The 19,097-nt window shown below is 40.1% G+C and overlaps 1 protein-coding gene across 2 annotated transcripts in view; it reads left to right on the forward strand.

Annotated features, from left to right (window-relative positions):
• Positions 1-17,075, forward strand: part of dnmt3bb.1 (DNA (cytosine-5-)-methyltransferase 3 beta, duplicate b.1) — a 45,396-nt gene extending 28,321 nt beyond the window's left edge. The window contains exons 7-22 of one of the 2 annotated variants that reach the window (XM_034235133.1): positions 330-488; positions 1,293-1,400; positions 7,083-7,224; positions 7,321-7,443; positions 7,672-7,716; positions 7,826-7,905; positions 8,665-8,777; positions 8,889-9,072; positions 9,478-9,562; positions 9,983-10,128; positions 10,237-10,327; positions 12,738-12,886; positions 13,309-13,394; positions 13,569-13,653; positions 13,737-13,855; positions 14,179-17,075. In XM_034235133.1, coding sequence (XP_034091024.1) covers positions 330-488; positions 1,293-1,400; positions 7,083-7,224; positions 7,321-7,443; positions 7,672-7,716; positions 7,826-7,905; positions 8,665-8,777; positions 8,889-9,072; positions 9,478-9,562; positions 9,983-10,128; positions 10,237-10,327; positions 12,738-12,886; positions 13,309-13,394; positions 13,569-13,653; positions 13,737-13,855; positions 14,179-14,320 — 1,857 coding nt within the window. In that variant the 3' untranslated portion in view covers positions 14,321-17,075. The remainder of the gene's footprint in view (positions 1-329; positions 489-1,292; positions 1,401-7,082; positions 7,225-7,320; positions 7,444-7,671; positions 7,717-7,825; positions 7,906-8,664; positions 8,778-8,888; positions 9,073-9,477; positions 9,563-9,982; positions 10,129-10,236; positions 10,328-12,737; positions 12,887-13,308; positions 13,395-13,568; positions 13,654-13,736; positions 13,856-14,178) is intronic. The other variant, XM_034235134.1, reaches the window with a different exon arrangement.
• The last annotated feature ends 2,022 nt before the right edge of the window (positions 17,076-19,097 follow it).

The raw sequence follows: 19,097 nt of genomic DNA on the forward strand, positions 1-19,097 counted from the left end.
ACTAAAATATGGTCATGGGATTTTCCGTCAACCCATCCATATGAGACTTCTTATCTTCATGTTTCCTCTTTTCTGGCTCCACTCGTGTTTCCTCCTTTCTTTAAGACAGGCTAACAAGAAGTTGTTTTTGCCAAAGTCTCCTGTTATCTCTTCTTTCTCCTTTTCACCTCCAGTACCAGGGAAAGGGAGAGTGTTCCCAAAAAGGTCAAATCACTAACTTGGCCCTCATCTCTGCATTTGTGTTCTCTCTTTCTGCACTTCACAAGACCTTTTTTTTTTAATCAGTGGCCTTATTCTCTTCTCATCTGTATTCTCCCTCCACCTTCCAGGACAACAAGGGGTTTGGCCTCGGTGAGCTGGTGTGGGGGAAGATTAAGGGTTTCTCCTGGTGGCCCGGCATCGTGGTGACGTGGCGCGCTACTGGCAAGCGGCAGGCCAGCCACGGCATGAGGTGGCTGCAGTGGTTTGGAGACGGCAAGTTCTCTGAGGTGAGGGCGGAAAAGGAAATTGTAATGGAAATGTACTGAGACTATGTCCTAACAAAGAACTGTATGTACTGACAAAGAACTGTCCTATCATCATCACCTTAAATTAGTCCTGGAGAAATTTAAATATCACACTATTTCTCATCACTAATCCATTATAGATATTATGAGGATATTGTTAAGTGGACTATTGGTGCTTTCACAATATATTTCGTAACAAGATTTATGATAAATAATCCTCAGTAATGTGGATTTAATTACTAAGTGGGTGAAGGCAGTTTGACGATCATGTAGAACAGTTGGGTTAGTTCAGAAAATGACTTTACTTTACTGTAATCCAGCTTTATAAAACCAGGAATAGACACTTATGGCATTTCACAATATCCAAATGATATGTAGTCTCTTATCAATATAAAATTGATATATTGCCCAGCCATAGTTCAAACTGTGGGAGAACACTATTGTCTGACCTGTGTATGTCCTTGGTTTGCTTCATTTGTCCTAACTAGTTGAACGTGGTTATTTGTATCACTTTTGGTTGTTGTTATTATCTTTCTGGAGCAGATGCCCCCATCCTGCAATCACAAGGTTCAACGGTTTCCTATAAAGCTATGCAGCTAGAGGTTTCTCTGTGTCGGTCACTGCAGATTGATTCTGTTTATTTAAACCCCTCTGCAAGAGTTTTATCTTTAGTAAACATAAAAAGACATGTTGTTGGTTGACAAGTTCAGCATTTTTGTAGGAGGGACGGAGAGGGACATTTTGTTAAAGTTGTACTTGCTGTGATGCCGTGTGTTTTCTCTCCAGGTTTCTGCAGATAAACTGGACTCCATCACCGCCTTCCCCAAGTTCTTCAGCCAGCCTTCCTACACCAAGCTGGCCTCGTACCGCAGGGCCATCTTCCAAGCTCTGGAGGTGAGTGTCAACGTGTAGAAAAAACACTTAGTCTTTACTTGAACTGTCTCCTTCTTCTCCTATTTCCTCTGCTTCTTCTTCTTCTTGTCCTATTTCTGCTTATTTTTCCTTTTCTTTTTGTCTTTCTTCTTTTTTGTTCTTTTCCTATTTCATCTTCTCCTTATTTTTTTAAGTACAGGTGTCTCCAATTACTTTGACTGTGTGTGTGTGTGTGTGTGTGTGTGTGTGTGTGTGTGTGTGTGTGTGTGTGTGTGTGTGTGTGGTGTGTGTGTGTGTGTGTGTGTGTGTGTGTGTGTGTGTGTGTGTGTGTGTGTGTGTGTGTGTGTGTGTGTGTGTGTGTGCGTGCGTGTGTGTGTGTGTGCATGGGTATGAGTTTGGGAGGTGTTAGCGGCTTATTACGTTAAAGATCTGTTGCAAAAACAGGCTGTTTGAAAAAAAACACTGGTTCAAGATTTTTTACGGTTTGTGTGTGTGCACGTGCCAAATAAACACACACAGCATGTGCATGTCTAAAAGAGGTTCTTACTCACTATCACTGTCTCATCATGTCATGAAATGAGATTGAAGAGGGGAAAAAATTATAAATGGGAAAACGAATACCTTTTGGGCATTTACGCAAAAGACATATTGACTCCAAACGTGTGTAAAAGACAGACAGGCTTGGCAGTGGTGGCTGGTGGAAAATATTTTAGGTGGGACTGTGGAAATGGTGACCAAACAATACTAGGGGGGTCCGGGGGGATGCTCCCCCGGTAAAAGAAATTGAGAAAAGACCCCTTAAATTATGACTTCTGGTGATGTTAGAGGGGGGAAAGGACAAATTGAGGCTTAAAAATATGAGAAGACTGATCAATACCTCCATAATCTTCAGTGTGGTTAGCTATGAATCATCCAAAACTTCCAAACACCTTGTCCTGGACATAGTTTCTACAGCATAAACTGTGCAACAGTACAGTAGGCCCACACAAACTGCAGAACACCGGGGCTTTGGGAACACTCAAAATTACTTAAAATGATTTAATTCCCATTTAACCTGTTAAGGGGCTTTTTTCCCCCGTTTTTTTTCTCACGAAACTGTAATTAATAATATGTAATAAACTATTCATGTGTCCTGCTCATTTAACAGGAAGAAACTCAGCTAACTGATGATATGAAACATGTTTACCGAAACAAAACACAAGTCTCACAAGAAGCGTCTAAATGAGCCCTGAGCGGAAAAATGCTAACGCACTCTAGGTATAAATCAATCGATATACTTATAGGATATGCACAAACAAGCATAGCTAACAAGCTGAGATTCCACAGATTCTAGAAATACAAGTATCATCACTGAGCGATCAGAACTCGCGACGGGGGAAGCAAACACAGACATCACACGACGTAGCTTTAGGTCGCAAAACACGGAGATATGCTCACCTTTTGCTGTTATTCTGATCAAAAACGAGAAAAACGCGGCTGAAGGTTAATCCATAGGTTAATCCAATGTGTCTGTCAGTTTGAAAAAACGATTGATAATCCATAATTCCATTTTTATGTCAAAAACTGAGTTTTCATTAGCTGCTAATGATAGCTTCCAGAGTGAATGACAGCTTCCTGTTTTGTCTCCTTGGATACGAGTCCAAACAACTCAGAGTCGTCAAATCTGATGGTCACAGGGCGCTGACGTAGGCGCCCTGTGACCATCAGATTTGACGACGCTGATTGGCTGAAATTATGTTTTGGCGGCATAGTTTAAAGATAGCAACAGTTGGCTTCTGCTGCACTTGCTGCACTCTCGTCTGGGCGCTGTGCATAGCGTCCAGACGAGAGGATAATGATACACGGGCAAAGCCAGGCAAGAAACATGTGACTTATCAGTAACTTTAGACATCGTAACACAATTTTAAACGAGATTTTATTGTAGATTATACATTTTACTGATACCAATTATATAATATTTACCTTGTTCATAACAAATAAAAAAAAAAAAAAATTTTAAATATATTTTTTTATTTTTAATGTGGGAAGAGGGGCCCCTATGGGCCGGCCGCCACTGCTGGCAGATGTCCTAATTTACTGTGTTTGGAAACCCCTCATAAGTTTTACTTTCTTTCTTTCATTGCACTTTCGTGTTTTTACTACAGTGATGTGTGTTTTTGGAGACTCTTTCCCTGTATGTGTCTTCTTACGGCCCCTACACACGGCGGCGTGCGTTGCCGCTTCAACGCTTCTGCCCATTCACTTTGAATGGGGTGACGTCACAATTCGCCGAACTGCATTGTGGGAGCAAAGCGTAGCTTCTCTCGCGGTGCTCGCTGAAAAAGTAGAGCAATGTTCTACTTTTGCCGCCTCGACGGAGGCGTCAGCCAATCGAATCCCGCGTATGCAAATCTGACAGTACAAGCGCTAGCCAATCAAACCGCGTGTATGCTGGGAGAGCCAGACTGCAGTTATTTCCCATATGTCAAAAAATGGAGGAGAAAATTATCGTGGTGGTAGGGAATCACCGGTATATGACCAGTCCCTCTTTACATACAGGGATAAAAACCGGAGGAGCCAGGCATGGGGGGAGGTGGCAGAGACAGTGGGTGAAACTGGTAGGTTTTCACCTGTTTGGGGAGTTTATATCCAGTGTACTTCATTTGAATGGACAGCTAGCAAGCATAGACAGTATATTTAGCCAGCATGGATGTAGCATGAATGCTTTGCTTTGTATGTTCGGGGCGGGACATTCATGTGATTGGTTGTTGGTCGCGTTGCTCACGTTGACTCCCCAAGCTCAAGACACGCCCACCGCCAAGCGGCAACGCACACCGCCGTGTGTAGGCTCCATTAGGGTGCATTCACACCTAATAGTCAGCTTCTCTGGTGCGCACCAGACCACAGTTTGTTACATTGTGTCATTTTTCAGAAGGTTCGGTTTGCGTTCATACTTCATACCATAGGTTCATACGGGCAAAACTCAAACGGACTATAAACTTTAAACACAAGTCATGTGCACGGAAATTCTGTTCAACCATTAAGGGGGTAAAAACGCAAATCCCGGCAATTTCTACTGGAGCCTCCGCCATGGAGCATCGGCACTTTCGGCAGGTTATTCTCATGCTGCTGTTAATCTGGAGATCAACAGACTCTAGCGGCCCGCGCATATGATTATATAATCAGACAACGTCCGTTAAAAAACATTATAACATATAATGAGAGACGTTCTGCAGTAAGGAGGGGCGTTTCACCGACGACAGGTGTACTTACTTTCATGTAGTTGACGGAGCATTTGTACTGTTACGACACTGTTCAACACTTAATTCTGGTTCACTCTTTAACTAAACAACCGTGGATGTCTTGAAAGACTCTTTCGGTAAAGATTTTTGAAGACATCCGCATTCTTGTGACACGTAAATACTACGCTTCGTATGTTTTGGTGCGGACTGCGTTCACACCAGCAATGAACCGCTCCAGAGTTCGCAAGCAAGCGTTCCGAGACCACCTATTTTAGCGGACCAGAGTCCGGTTGTTTGGTTCATTTAAGAGGTCTCGGACTGTGTTCACACCGACCCAAATGAACCGCGCTAAGCGCACCAGGGTTCAATTCAACCGGACTATAAAAGGCCGGTGTGAATGCGCCCTTAAAGACATGTAGTTACAGAGTATTGTTTCTGTCAGCGCTGTGATTCAGTGCAGACACTCTGACTGCAGGCCTCTTCATGCTGCTGTTATCTCTCTCTCTCCTTGTGGCAGTGCTTTGTTTTCATTGCTTCGTTCACCTTGTTTCACCTTGACATACTGTCATCACTCCTCAACTGTCAGTCAGATGTCTTCAAAAGATAAAATCTTTCTCTTTTACCTTATCTCTATCCGTCAATCTTACGTCTGTGTACTTAAAGGATTAGTACGGAGCCCTGGAGGGTTCATAGAGAGAAAAATAAATAAAACGAGGTCATGTTTTATTAATTCGTGCGCACGAGATGTAATTCGTGGCCTCAATTTAAATAGAACGAGGCCACGTTTTATTAATTTGTGCGCACGATTTACGTACTTATGGTTAGACACATCGAACTGCCCGATTATTACGCCATATTATTAGTTTTATGAAGATGTCCGGTCGCCAGGGCGTGTGTGTGTGTGTCTGTCTGTGTGTGTGTGTGGGCATTTGTTTTCAGAAGATATTATGATAGTGGCGTTTGTTCCGGTGCATTCCGACAGCATTTAGCACTAGCCTACATCGAGATTAAGATTAAACGAACTTCTTTCACACGTGTGAAATTACTGTTCATGGTAATTTGAAAACAAATGCCGGTGTCGGGGACACATACACACCGAACACACACACCCACACAGAGCTGAGCAGAACACAAACACACACACATCATGTAGCATTTCACGTTTCCATAGCAACAACCATTTCCTGTCAACAGCTTAAACTCGCCTTCAAAATAAAAGCATCTAAATAAAACAGGAAGTTAACCTAAATTACATTTAAGACATATACAACTGCAACGAAAGTAACAAAAACAATGTCATATCCTTTTCAGTTTCTCAGAACACAAATTGGGTTATTTACATATCATGCGCCCTGGTGACCAGACATCTCCTTCATAAAACGAGTAATAGGGGGAATAATCGGGAAGTTCTATGTGTGTAGAGGTGTGTGTGTGTGTGTGTGGCTAAAACGTAGCAGCCTCGATCTCTATTCAGATGTTCTGAAGGTAAACACAGTGAAGGCGCTGCGTAAAAGACACAGCTCTCTGCGCGCAGATAGCAGATACTGTGAGAGTCACGGACATGAATTCATAGATCAAGGCAGACTGCTTCACAGACTCTCCTGTTTTGCGAATCCGGTGCTTAAACAAATATAGCTCTACACCTCTAGCCGAAATGTCCCTAAAATGAAGTCCGAGTTTGAAATATATCTCAAATAATGTATGCACTGCCATTTCCCCACATAAACATAACAGTCTGCGATGAAACGGTTGTCTCCTGTGCGCTCCACTTCCTACTTGGTGCACCGGTAACTTTTTCGTGCGGACAAGAAAGTATATTGTGCGCACGAATGAATAAAGTGTAGCCTCGTTTTATTTAAATTGAGGCCACGAATTACATCTCCTGCGCACGAATTACATCTTGTGCGCACAAATTAATAAAACGTGGCCTCGTTTTATTTATTTTTTTCTCTCTATGAACCCTCCGGGGCTCCGTAGATTAGAAACGAGGAGGAAATGTAACCATTTAAAACTTGGGTAAATTACATTTCTTGCTCATTAAAACTTTATTAGACCTGTTATTGTATGACGATGCATCTTTACATGGTGTTCTAATATTTATAAAATGACACTGATTTGCCTATTGATGGCGCTAGGTTCTAAGTTAATCTTTCCCCAAGTCAAATACAACATTAACATGTTTCTTACACATTTATTCATTAGTCAGGATGATTCAATTATAAAATATCAGCTTATAACACTGACGGAGGACATTTGCTGCATACTTGAAGCACGTTTTGATGATATTACGTCTGGCCTTGAGAACTTGTTTTTAAATCAAGGAATTTTGATTATAAGCATGCATTACAGTGTGGTATTACTATGTTGTACAGGATTGGAATAGTCCTTTACCTTTTCAACTACCTTCATATCACCTTGTGAACTACATTTGTTGTCAACTTTAGCTTTTTGTCTCACATTGTGTCACATCTCTTCATCACAGATGTCCAGTATCCGGGCGGAGAATAAGTTTCCTCCCTGCGAGTCGGACAATCCAGAAGACCAGGTCAAACCCATGCTGGACTGGGCCAACGGCGGCTTCCTGCCCAAAGGAGGGGAGGGACTCAAACCCACACACAGTGCCGGTGAGAAAGGCAGCAGCAAACCAGTCGTATAAACCACTTCCAAATGTCTCGTCCACAGAGGAATAAGAGTTGTTCTGTTTTTGTGTCTCCCTGCAGACAGTAACCCTCTGGACCACCAGGTCCTCGATGTTTCGCTGCCCGAGTATTTCCCCAGCGCCAAGCGGCCCAGAGTCAGCCTCTGTAAGGGCAAGGCCGCCCCTGAGGAGACATACAGCAGAGGTACTTTGACACTCTAATAAATAATAAGTACAGTGTTTTTAGTTTCCTTGCTTTATGTCAAAAAATATGTTATTATGGTTGTGTTATTATTTCTGATATTTTCCATTTCTGTTTGGCTGCACAAAAAAAAAAAAACACATGCGCAACACAAGGTGCTGAACACTGTAAAGCAAATAAAATGTTTGTCTATTTATAACATCTAAACGTTGACTTTCCTTTTCCTCTCAGAACAAATGGTGAATGAAGTTCTAAAGAATAACAGAAGTATAGAAGGTATGAACGCTTTGACATTGTTTATTACATGAATTATTAGTTCTGTTATTCCTCCTTTTTTCACTGTTGATTGATGTGTGTGTGTTTCTTCTTGCGTGTATTTTGGCAGAGTTCTGTCTCTCTTGTGGAAAGACGAGAGTAGCAACTTTCCACCCGCTCTTTAACGGAGGCCTGTGCCAAAATTGCAAGGTAATACAATTCTAAAAACATGGATTACTTTGACGGATCAGAAGCTTTTCCTAACGGGTTCCTTAGGATGTTCCTTTCTTCTCAGTTGCGTTGATCATGTGTGTGGTGCATTCAGGGTTCCTTGTCAACAGAACTTTGTTGCCCTACTATTAAAAGTGATAATGGATCCATTTCATTTGTTATCTAGTTCCAAGGCTTTGGGAATGGGACATATACTTTAAAGATAATACAGATATCTTAAAGGTTTCTCGCTTCAAGAAGTCCCATTGTCTAATAAGACCTTTTTTTAACTTTGGATTCACATTGGGTTAACTTAAACATGTAAAATACTCAACAAATAATCATGATTACTGAGTGTGCAAATAGTGATATATGACTGAATGAATGATGACAAACTGGGAAATTGTTCACCAGATGAACATATGATTAACCTAATTAACTGTTAATTGTTTTTATTTTTTTATATATTTTCTTTAAATTGTTTCTGCAGTGTTTGAGGGATTCACTAGAGTGATATGTCAATTATGGCTGCGCAATATATTGATGTATTGTCAATATATTGATGTATTGTCAATATATTGATGTATGTCAATATTGTGATATGAAACTAGATATTGTCTTACATTCTGGATACCGTAATAGTGCACGATGGTCTTTTCCTGGTTTTAATCACAGTAAATGGATGTTATGGATTATCACTGATGATTATTGATAATATAATAAATATTTTAAAATGTCAATAATGGTGTCTGTATTCAGGACGTGTACCTGGAGATTTCCTACATGTATGACGATGACGGTTACCAGTCCTACTGCACTATCTGCTGTGGAGGGAGAGAGGTGCTGCTCTGTGGAAACGCCAACTGCTGCAGGTCCGACACACACACACACACACACACACACAAGAAACAGTACATACAATACGTGTAATACTCCTCCTCGTCATGTTTTTCTGCCTGTTCACCTCCTCTCCTCTCCTGCAGGTGTTTCTGCGTGGACTGTTTGGACATCCTGGTGGATCCCGGAGCGTCGAACAGCGCTCGCCACCTGGACCCGTGGCGCTGCTACATGTGCCAGCCGCTGCTGCAGTACGGCGTCCTGAAGCGACGGCATGACTGGAGCCTTAAGCTGCAGGAGTTCTTCGCTAAGGACAGCGGACAGGAGTTTGTGAGATATCTTCTATAATAATCAAATGCACAATCCCCCTAACCGTATGACACTTTTTACATCACAGAGCAACTGTTATTACATTTCACCTCAATATAATGCTTTTTGAAATGTAATGATCAGAAAATGTATTTGGTCATTGTTGACAGATATTTTACCCCTGCGATAACTACTGCAATACTGACGTAAAGTAAAATAAATACAGTGTTTCCCACAGAATTAGATTCTAGTTGTGGGGCACCGCAAGACATACACCTTATAACAAAGGGTTGTTGTTGAGTCATTTTCTTGTTGTTGTATTTGTTTGACAGTTCCCACAGATACAAAGAGAGTTTACTGAAGGATACAAAACAAACTTGCTAATAAGCCTACTAGATGCTAAATGATCTTCTGATTTTCTTCCAGGAGTCACCAAAGAGGTTCCAAGCAGTCCCCGCAGAGCAGAGACGACCAATCAGAGTCCTCTCCCTGTTTGACGGCATTGCCACAGGTGAGGATGACTGTGAGAATGATAAGAGAGAGATGATGAATACATGTTATCTTAAACCACTTGCTTTTTATTTCAATTTAAGTTCATTCACCAACACTTAAATCAGTTTAAAGTATAATGATGAGACATAATGGAGATATGTGAAATTGGACAACCAGATAAACTGTCTGACACTAAAAATAATGTTTGTAAAACATGTCTACAATTGGACTGAGTTCATGTATTACACAGAAACATTTAAAAGCTAAAAACCCCTTATAATAACCAAATACCCTAAAAACTAAACTAATCCTACCGTAAATACCAAATGGTCCCAAAAATGTATTTCGTTAGTCTAAACATTGGTTTAATGCCGCTATGATAAAATAAACAGACAAATGGAAAATATTGGTACAATTAAATGCATTTCTCTGTTTCCAGGCTACCTGGTTTTAAGGGATTTAGGTTTTAAGGTGGACCAGTACGTGGCGTCAGAGGTGTGTGAGGAATCCATCTCAGTGGGCGTTGTCCGACATGAAGGAAAGATCCAGTATGTGCACGATGTCAGGAACATCAGTAAGAAAAATGTAAGTAAAGGACATTCTTAACCTGTTAAAGTACAATAACTGACAACAAAACACCTTTATATCTTAATATCTGTCTTTCTAACACTTGGTGGTGCTGTTTTCTCTCAGCTCATGGACTGGGGTCCATTCGATCTGGTGATTGGAGGAAGTCCCTGCAATGACCTGTCGATCGTCAATCCTGCCAGGAAAGGGCTCTTTGGTAAGAACCTGCCGAGAGGAATCATACCAACATTAATAAAACAACACTTTTGAGTTCAGTTAAAGGTCCCATGTCATGGCCATTTCTACTGATCATAATTCCATTGTTGAGGTCTACTAGAATAGATTTATATTGTGCAATTTTCAAACTCACATTGGTTTCTCATACAGCATCTCTGTATAGTATGTGTATTCACTCTCTGTCCTAAACGGCTTGTTGGAGCCCCTGCCCCCCCCCCTCCCTGTGAGCCCAGTGGCCGTCTGTGAGACCAGGGTCGGCTCTAGAACAAATCGAATGGGGGGGCAATCATTTACCAAGGGGGGGCACACACTGCCGTCAACAACCAACACACAAACACCAACGCAACTTCAATTTAAAAAAACATGCTGTAAAGTCTATTGTCTTTCACACACATTGCAGGGGTGTAGTGCTATTTCCTAGCGCACCTATGACTTGTGCATACATGCACGGTTGTGGCACGACCACCAAAACAGAAACATATAAGGACAGAGGGTGTCGTTTTCCCATACTGATATTCTGCACAAACTGTGCTGTTGTATTTACTGTAAAGTGTCTTTACTGTAGGTTATTTTTTATTATATGTACAGCACTTTGGCTCCACCAAAAATCGTTGAAAAATGTGTTATATAAATAAAACTTGATTTGATTTGATATGGACATAGGCCACCATATAAAAAGTGTCCAAATGTATTTAGTATCCTATCCATGTGAACATGTTTTAGGTGGGGGTGGACCTAACCTCCTCTAGGAGGGTCTGGGGGCATGCTCCCCCGGGAAGATTATTTTTAAAATATTGAAGTTAAATGCATCAATCTGGTGCACTTTGAGAGCAAAATGAAGAGATCTATGGATAGCCTACATCTCTCAGCATCCATATGAAACAGAACTGTACACAGATTTACTTTTTCTTTATGGATATTTTACTAATCATTCCCCTTTTAAACTGTATTCTTGTGTTACTGTCCTATAGTATTTCATACCCGTTTTTAATTTATTCTCTCTTTAATAACTATAATGATCATATAAAGGTATTCCTCGAAAATACTTACATAAATGGTGACCAAACCGTTTGAGACCCACTGAGATAACCTACACTAAAGTGAACTATCTAAACACTGAGAGAGTCCTTACCTCACTGAGCTGACGTTATAAGATCCTCACAGTCTGACAGGAGAGGACTCTTCTCCACCTTGGTGTAGAAACAGCCCTTTATATCCGTTAGCATAGCTAGCTAACCAGAAGCTAACAACAACATTCCACGTTACCGCTCGCGCACTCACAAAATGCGCTCGTGCCACACACACAGAGAGCCGAGCTTGAATGAAACACAGAGACCCATGTACTTGTACTGTATTGTATATCATATTATTTTCGATGGCTTTACTGTATAATCAGTGTAACAGATGAACAGATCGCCACTGAGCTTTCATCTAAACACACAGCCAAGTAATGATAACAAAAAAAAGGTCGGGGGTCATTGGTCAAGCAACACACCAATCAGAGAGCAGCAGTGAGCACACCTCAGGCTGTGTTTTATATTTGTATTCTTTATTTCTGATGTATTTCACACAAAAAACCTTTAGTGGAAACGTTTTCACTTATATGATTAGAAAAAGAAAAAAAACGGCAAAGTGGCAAGGCTTGCCAACCCTGCGTTGGGGGGGCACAGTGACTCATTTGGGGGGGCATGGCCCGCAAATGACCCCCCATGACGCCGACCCTGTGTGAGACACAGCGAAACCTAGCCCGAACACACACACACACACACACCTGCAGCCTGGCTGTGAGTCAGTGTGTGTGTGCTCACACACAAACTCACAGCCTCGCCACGTCCCGCCGTCTCAGAGAGGAGAAATCGGCGGAGCTGCAGCTGAGAAAAGATTGAGTGTGTGTGTGGATTGGTCAATTTGGACCAATCCACAGACTTAACCTAACGGCTCTGCGGATGTAACTTAACGGCTCCACGGATTGGTCCATTTGGATATGGGCACGTCACTGTACCCAGGAAGAAAACAAGAAATCTCCAACGAGGCGTTCTGGGGCAGCATAGACAGGTCTTTTCTGTGTTAGAGTTTTACACTACAGGGTGTACTTTGAGGGTTTTTCACTCTACAGAACGTTTACATGCATAAAAACCTTCATAACACACAAGCTGGACGGGTAATAACCGGAAAAGTACGATATGGGACCTTTAAGATTGTCTAAAGGCTTACTTTGCTTTTCCCAGTTCTTGTTATTTTTGTGGCAATAAATGGTCTATAAAGTGAGTATTTTATTTTTAAATGTTATCTGAAGTGAACACTGGATTGTGGTTATACCTCTTCTACACAGGGAGAAGTTCAGTCAGTACTGAAGCACTGAAACAGGTTGGTTGATGTTTTTTTTTCAGAAGGCACAGGGAGGCTTTTCTTTGAGTTTTACCGTCTGCTGAGTGAGGCCAGGCCCAAAGAAGGAGAGGACCGGCCGTTCTTCTGGATGTTTGAAAACGTGGTCGCTATGGGCGTCAATGACAAGAGGGACATCTCACGATTCCTGGAGGTGAATGACATGGACTGTAGAGTGTAACAGCTGCGAAAATCAAAAACATGAACCAAAGACATATTTCACTGACAATGATTCCTAAAAGAAATGTTAATGAGGACATTAATCTAAAACATAATCTTAGACCTAATCCCCCAAAAACTGGAAAAAGCCTGCGGCACATGTGTGTACCTTTTATCAGATATTATTTGTATGTAGTTTTTTTCATATTTCACATTTATTTGTTATACATCATTTTAGTCTAGTATTTCTTTGGTAACAGTAGTGCAAATTAATATTGTAACAGCTGGTGTTTAATGACGTCTGTGCCATCTTGTTATTGTCTCAACTTAGTCATGGAAAGAAAAGATGTTGTCAAACATATTGAGTCATAGCTTTAATTAACAAAATGACACTGTGTCTTCTGTGTGTTTTTGCAGTGTAATCCTACGATGATCGATGCCATCGAGGTCTCTGCTGCTCACCGTGCCCGATACTTCTGGGGAAACCTGCCGGGCATGAGCAGGTTGGAAAGAAACTCTGAAACTTTCTTTAAAATAATCTCTCACTTCAGTGCTGTTCAACATGTTACATCACAATATCTAAAGCTGAAACCATTATGGATTCATTTTATATTCTGTGTTTTTTCACACTCGTATATGTTAAATTATTATGTATTATTATGCATTTATGTGATTAGTTCTCTGGGTTTCAGGCCTCGGTGTGCCTCTGGGATGGACAAGCTTGAGCTGCAGGACTGTTTGGATCACGGCAGAGTTGCAAAGGTTTGATATAGATTATATCTATATATATATAAATAAAGCTATATGGTGGCTTTTGTGTTAACAGTTTATTTGCTGTCTCCTAGTTTGGGAAAGTGCGCACCATCACTACCCGCTCCAACTCCATCAAACAAGGGAAGGATCAGCACTTCCCTGTCATGATGAACGGGAAGGAGGACATACTGTGGTGCACTGAGCTGGAGAGGTGAGCCAGGAACATACACACACACACACACACAGACACAGACACAGACAGATAATCAAGTTGTTTATCTTGTACATTTCCGCAAATTATAATATTTGCGGAAATGTACAACTTTAAACCTGGAAATTCTTATTGTTATTATTCTCAGAATCAAATGTGTATAATTATTTACTTTAACCTACAAAGCCCTTAATGCACCTTTTTAAATATATGAGTCATTTATGTGGACACTTTAATTCAGGCTAATGATACAAATGTTAAGTGTGTAATACATGCCTTTCAACACTGATAGTAATAATGGTTGTGGATTTGTTGCCCTGCAGGATCTTTGGATTCCCTGTCCACTACACAGATGTGTCCAACATGGGTCGCGGGGCCAGACAGAGGCTGCTGGGCCGGTCCTGGAGCGTCCCCGTCATCAGGCATCTATTCGCACCGCTGAAAGATTACTTCGCCTGTGAATAGACACCACTTATGATTACAAACTAGCTTTTCAATGATAAAAAAAACATCAGCAGCCGGCCAAAATGTTCTAAAGAGCCAGATATGTTCTCTACTTTGGCAGGCAATAACCAGTTTCACTAACAATAAGTGTAACTGGGAAATAGTAGAAGCAGCTGTTAGTTTGTATCCAGCCCTTTTTCATACTGGAGATAATGCACTGCAGCCTTAAACGCACATAACACACACTAACACAAAGACACACAAATACAGCATGGTGTCAGAAAGAGAGGGCATCACTGATTTTAAGAGAGGCCAGTTTTGTTTTAGCTGTGGTGGAAGATGGCGACACCTGATCCCTCTGCTTTTTTCTTTAACAAGAGGCCTGTACAGTAGTTTTAACAGGATTTTCCTTACGTTTTGAAAAGGCCCTTAGAGGGTATTGTTTCGACAATACTTAGTAGTTGTACAAAAAACAGAAGATGGCACCAACAGCACAGCTTTATACGTGGCTTCGTACCAAACGTTTTGTTTAAGGAAGTTTTAAAACATTTCAGAGGTCTCTTATCCCTTTATTTAGTTGATTATGAAAAAGCTGCTGTAACAAGTTGTTAATCTGAATAAAAACACTTAAACCAAAGTCTTAAGACAGTACCTGCTGCTGCACTAGCCTCAGGCCTTAATGTATTTTCTCAAAACAAAAGGAGGTTTGTCGAAAAAACCTAAACGATAGGATATTGGGATTTAACGTCAACATTTTGGAAAAAGATATCCACATCTTTACTGGATAATACAAGATTAACTAGGATAAAAAAACAATGTTTTTTTCAATTTTCAACATTTTAAGAGTATGTGGTTAGTATTTTGATTTAAATATGGTAAGAAAAAATGGTTTTAAATGTTTTTAAAAGGAAAACTCTGTAGGAAAATACATTCAGAAATGGAAGCTAGTGCACCACATGTTCACCTGGAGATGAAGCAGGATTTTGTCCTTTATTTTAGAATAGTTCATTTTCATCGTTTTTTGTTGTAAAAAAAGTAAAACACAACTATAATTTTACCTTTTGCTTTGAGATGACATTTTAGGTGTAAAATAGCTTCCTTAAAAAGAAAGAAATTGTTTTAAATATTATATAAACAGGTTTATGTATAGATAGTGTGAAACTTTGACTTATGTCTCCCTGATACAAATACTTGAAACAAGCCAATGAAGAAACGACTTCTCAAGAAGTCGTTTTTTGCCTTTTGCAAACCATTACAGACAGCTAAGAATAAAAGAGTGATAGCAGTTATGTTAATACCCTAAAAGTTAAGATTTTATCCTTAAAAAAACATTGTTTTAGTTCACCGTAATGTCTCTACACGGGTTGATACTTGTTCAAATAAGTTTATTTGATTCCAGGAAAGAGTGGCACTGTATACTTTTTTTAAATGTAGGCAAACACTGGTGAACACGCAATATTTTCTGTAAAATATCTTTTTGATTTTCTAAAACTTTTGGCAAGAAAACTACCATGCAAATACTCTTTGTCTACTAAAAATTGAAACAAAACATAATAAAAACTACTTGGTTATATTCAGGAAACATCAAGATTTTTTAATTAGTAATATGTCATGTCATGGAAATATCATTTTATGTATGGGAATACAATTTCATGAGACTAGATTTAGACTAGACGGTTAACAGTGTGTATAAATAAATAGTGCTCAGTAATTGTAAGAAAACAAAGAGTCTGTTTGTATGTAAGTGCCGCACATTTGTTGCCAGAAGAAGAGTTTTACTGTGAGACAGCAATAAGATGGCATATGCTTGAGCATTTCCATCAGAGGGAGGGATTTGCTGGTCAGTTTTATCTTGATACCGATTACCTTTATGCGACCAACCTCTCAAAGTATGGTGTGTGCCTTTGAGGAATGGTTTCGCTCTGATAACTGGAAGATTTTTCAATGCGGTTGGCTGTCACCAAATCATAACAAATGGGCATTACCTCAGCCAAACGGGGCAACTGTACATCACTCCTCCTATAGGATCTCTGTTCTGTGAATTCATACTCTAGCTTTATGCTCCCACATGCCCTGTAAATGTATAGCTTGTATTTTATCACTGGAACTTTTTTTTTCACAATGTTTTGCGTACTCTATTGATAGAAATTTTTAATAGTACTTTAACTCTTGTCTCTTTTTTTAACATAAGATGCACAAACCTTATTGAACTATTTTCTTTCATGTTAAAATACTTTAATTTCAACTCCTTAAGTGTTCTGAGAGCCCCCTTTTAGTTATAAAGCCTAATTTCTTATTCCTTAAAAAAAGAGTAATTGTTTACATGCTACATTATTACTGCTGAGGTGATTGAATGTTTTGCTTGAAAACAGTAGGCAATACATTCTAGTTATAACTGCTCTTTCATTGAAAACACATGCAGGAGTATTGACAGTTTAAAGTTTTCAATGTGTAATGTTATAACCTGATATAGAGCATGTTAATCAATATCTGTTGTTATTTAGATGCAAGACATTGTTTAATTGTAGGCTTGAGTGTGAGTGATATAGAACGTTTTTCTATCATTTTGTTGTTCTTTATCTTTTATTCATTTTGTTAAAAGCGTTTTTATGAATCTAGAGTGCAAAAGTATTTCAAAAGAATAGATTCCGTGCTATTTTTATACTACATTTGAATAGTCGTAAAGTGTTGATGTATTTTTTTGTTTGTGTACTTCTTATAGAAACCTATATATATAATTGTTACTCAATAAAATGCAGCTTGGCTGCTAAAAACACTGCCTTGTTTGGTGCTTGAAATGTTAATGTAATTGTGTGCTTTTAACTTTGAATATTTACTCCGGCAAAAGGTCTGTAAAGGTAAATGAAGTTGCATGTTAGATTTATTTCATTATATGTTAATCCTCAAACAATTATCTAGTGACTGCAATATTAATCATAACAATATAGACAAATTCACAACACTTAGTCATAAAGTTATCTTAAAATGGATTGTGGGACAACTTTCGAAAAGCCCATGTGGATTGAATAAAAAGTTGCTTATCCATGAGAAGCTTACATGTAGGCAGAACATTTAAGATCTCAACTGAATATAACAGGAAACCTTTTAGGTGAGGTAAAATAAATGTTTTTGAGGCAGACTAATGATTCATTGTCATTAAATGTCCTAATTTGTTGTGGTTTACTTCGTATATTCTGTTCTATTGTTATATGTGTTCACTATAACTTATATAGAGGCTCTTGTATAGGAAAGGATTGGACCAACGTGTAGGTTGACTTGCTCTCGTTTATCTCACACCGATGCACAACACGTTACATCATAAAGGTTCCTACCCTATTATGCCTGATATTACATCCCCCTTTCTAAATAGGAGACCTTACCTGTGGAGAGGATGTGTATGGACAACACAAGCCTCTGAAGCTGATATTAAACCATTTCTTAACTTGTATTCATTCTAATGAACAATACATGTATAACAGCATTACATCTCAAGTTTACCAAGATGGATATTATTAAAGACACTAAAGGCTTTTTCTAGGTCTTAACATAGTGCAAAATATGAAACACTTTATCAACATGTGTTTCTGAAAACACTGCAACATATAGTTCTGTCTAACTGCAGAATTCTTATTAAAACACTCAACTGCTGTACTTCTTTGTATTCATTTATTTAGTTTTAACTATGGAGGGATGGGTTGGACTACCTAAACCCTCCAGCTGAGTGTGGGGATTATTCTTCCCCATTGACCACTCAGTGTCCTGGCTATGAACGCACTAAGTCTTTTAGATGTGCAGGAGGCGCCCTGACTCTGGCAGGAAAACGTCTCTCACACACTGTGCTTTGCTGACTCGAGTCATGCTGGACTTCTGGTGTGGCAGGAGTGCATGCTGCCTCAGTAGTGGTGTTTACAGGTGTGGTGTTATCAGATAATCGAGGACCCTCAGGGGTTGAAGAGAGGTGGTATCTGTTTCTTTGGACGGTGCCCCTGGGTGTCTCAACGATGTAAGACCTGGGTGTGCCTGCTGTTGACACCACTGTGCCCTTCTCATGTGTATCTTTGATACACACATGTTCGCCGGGTTGCAGGTGCTGCATATCATGTGCTCTGTGTCTGCGATCATAGTTTTGTCTCTGTTTTTGTCTGTAACATTGTTCTGTCAATTTCAACCTTATCATATCAGCACATCCTGGGTTGTGCTGTGATGGAATGACAGGAACGAGTGTCCTTATCTTCCTCCCCATGAGAAGCTCTGTGGGACTGTATCCATTTGCCAGAGTAGCACGGTAGGCCATGAGGGCAAGATATGGATCACTTGATTTCTTAAGGAGACCTTTGATTGTCCTCACAGCCCGCTCCGCTTCTCCATTGCTCTGAGGGAAGTGAGGACTGGATGTCACATGACTGAAGTTCCAGTCCTGGGCAAACTTCCTGAACGGCTCGGATGCAAACTGTGGTCCATTGTCTGAGCGCACTATCTCTGGCACCCCATGTCGTGCAAAGATAGACTTGAAGTGTGTGATGACTGCCTCTGATGTTGTGGAAGTTAATTTTGCCACTTCAAAAAATCTTGAAAAATAGTCAACAATGACCAAATAATGTTTGTTGTCTAATTGAAACAGATCTGCTCCCACTGTAGACCATGGTCTCGGTGGGAACTCAGTAGGCATCAATGTCTCTCTGAGGTTTGTTCTCTCCCGGCTACATGTGTCACAGTTCTCTATCACTTTTGTTAACTCCTTGTTGAGTCCTGGCCACCACAGCACAGACTGTTTGGCTCTTTCTCTGCATTTGGTTAT

This window comes from Gymnodraco acuticeps, unplaced genomic scaffold (genome assembly GCF_902827175.1).
Source record: "Gymnodraco acuticeps unplaced genomic scaffold, fGymAcu1.1, whole genome shotgun sequence".
In the NCBI taxonomy this organism is placed as follows: Eukaryota; Metazoa; Chordata; class Actinopteri; order Perciformes; family Bathydraconidae; genus Gymnodraco; species Gymnodraco acuticeps.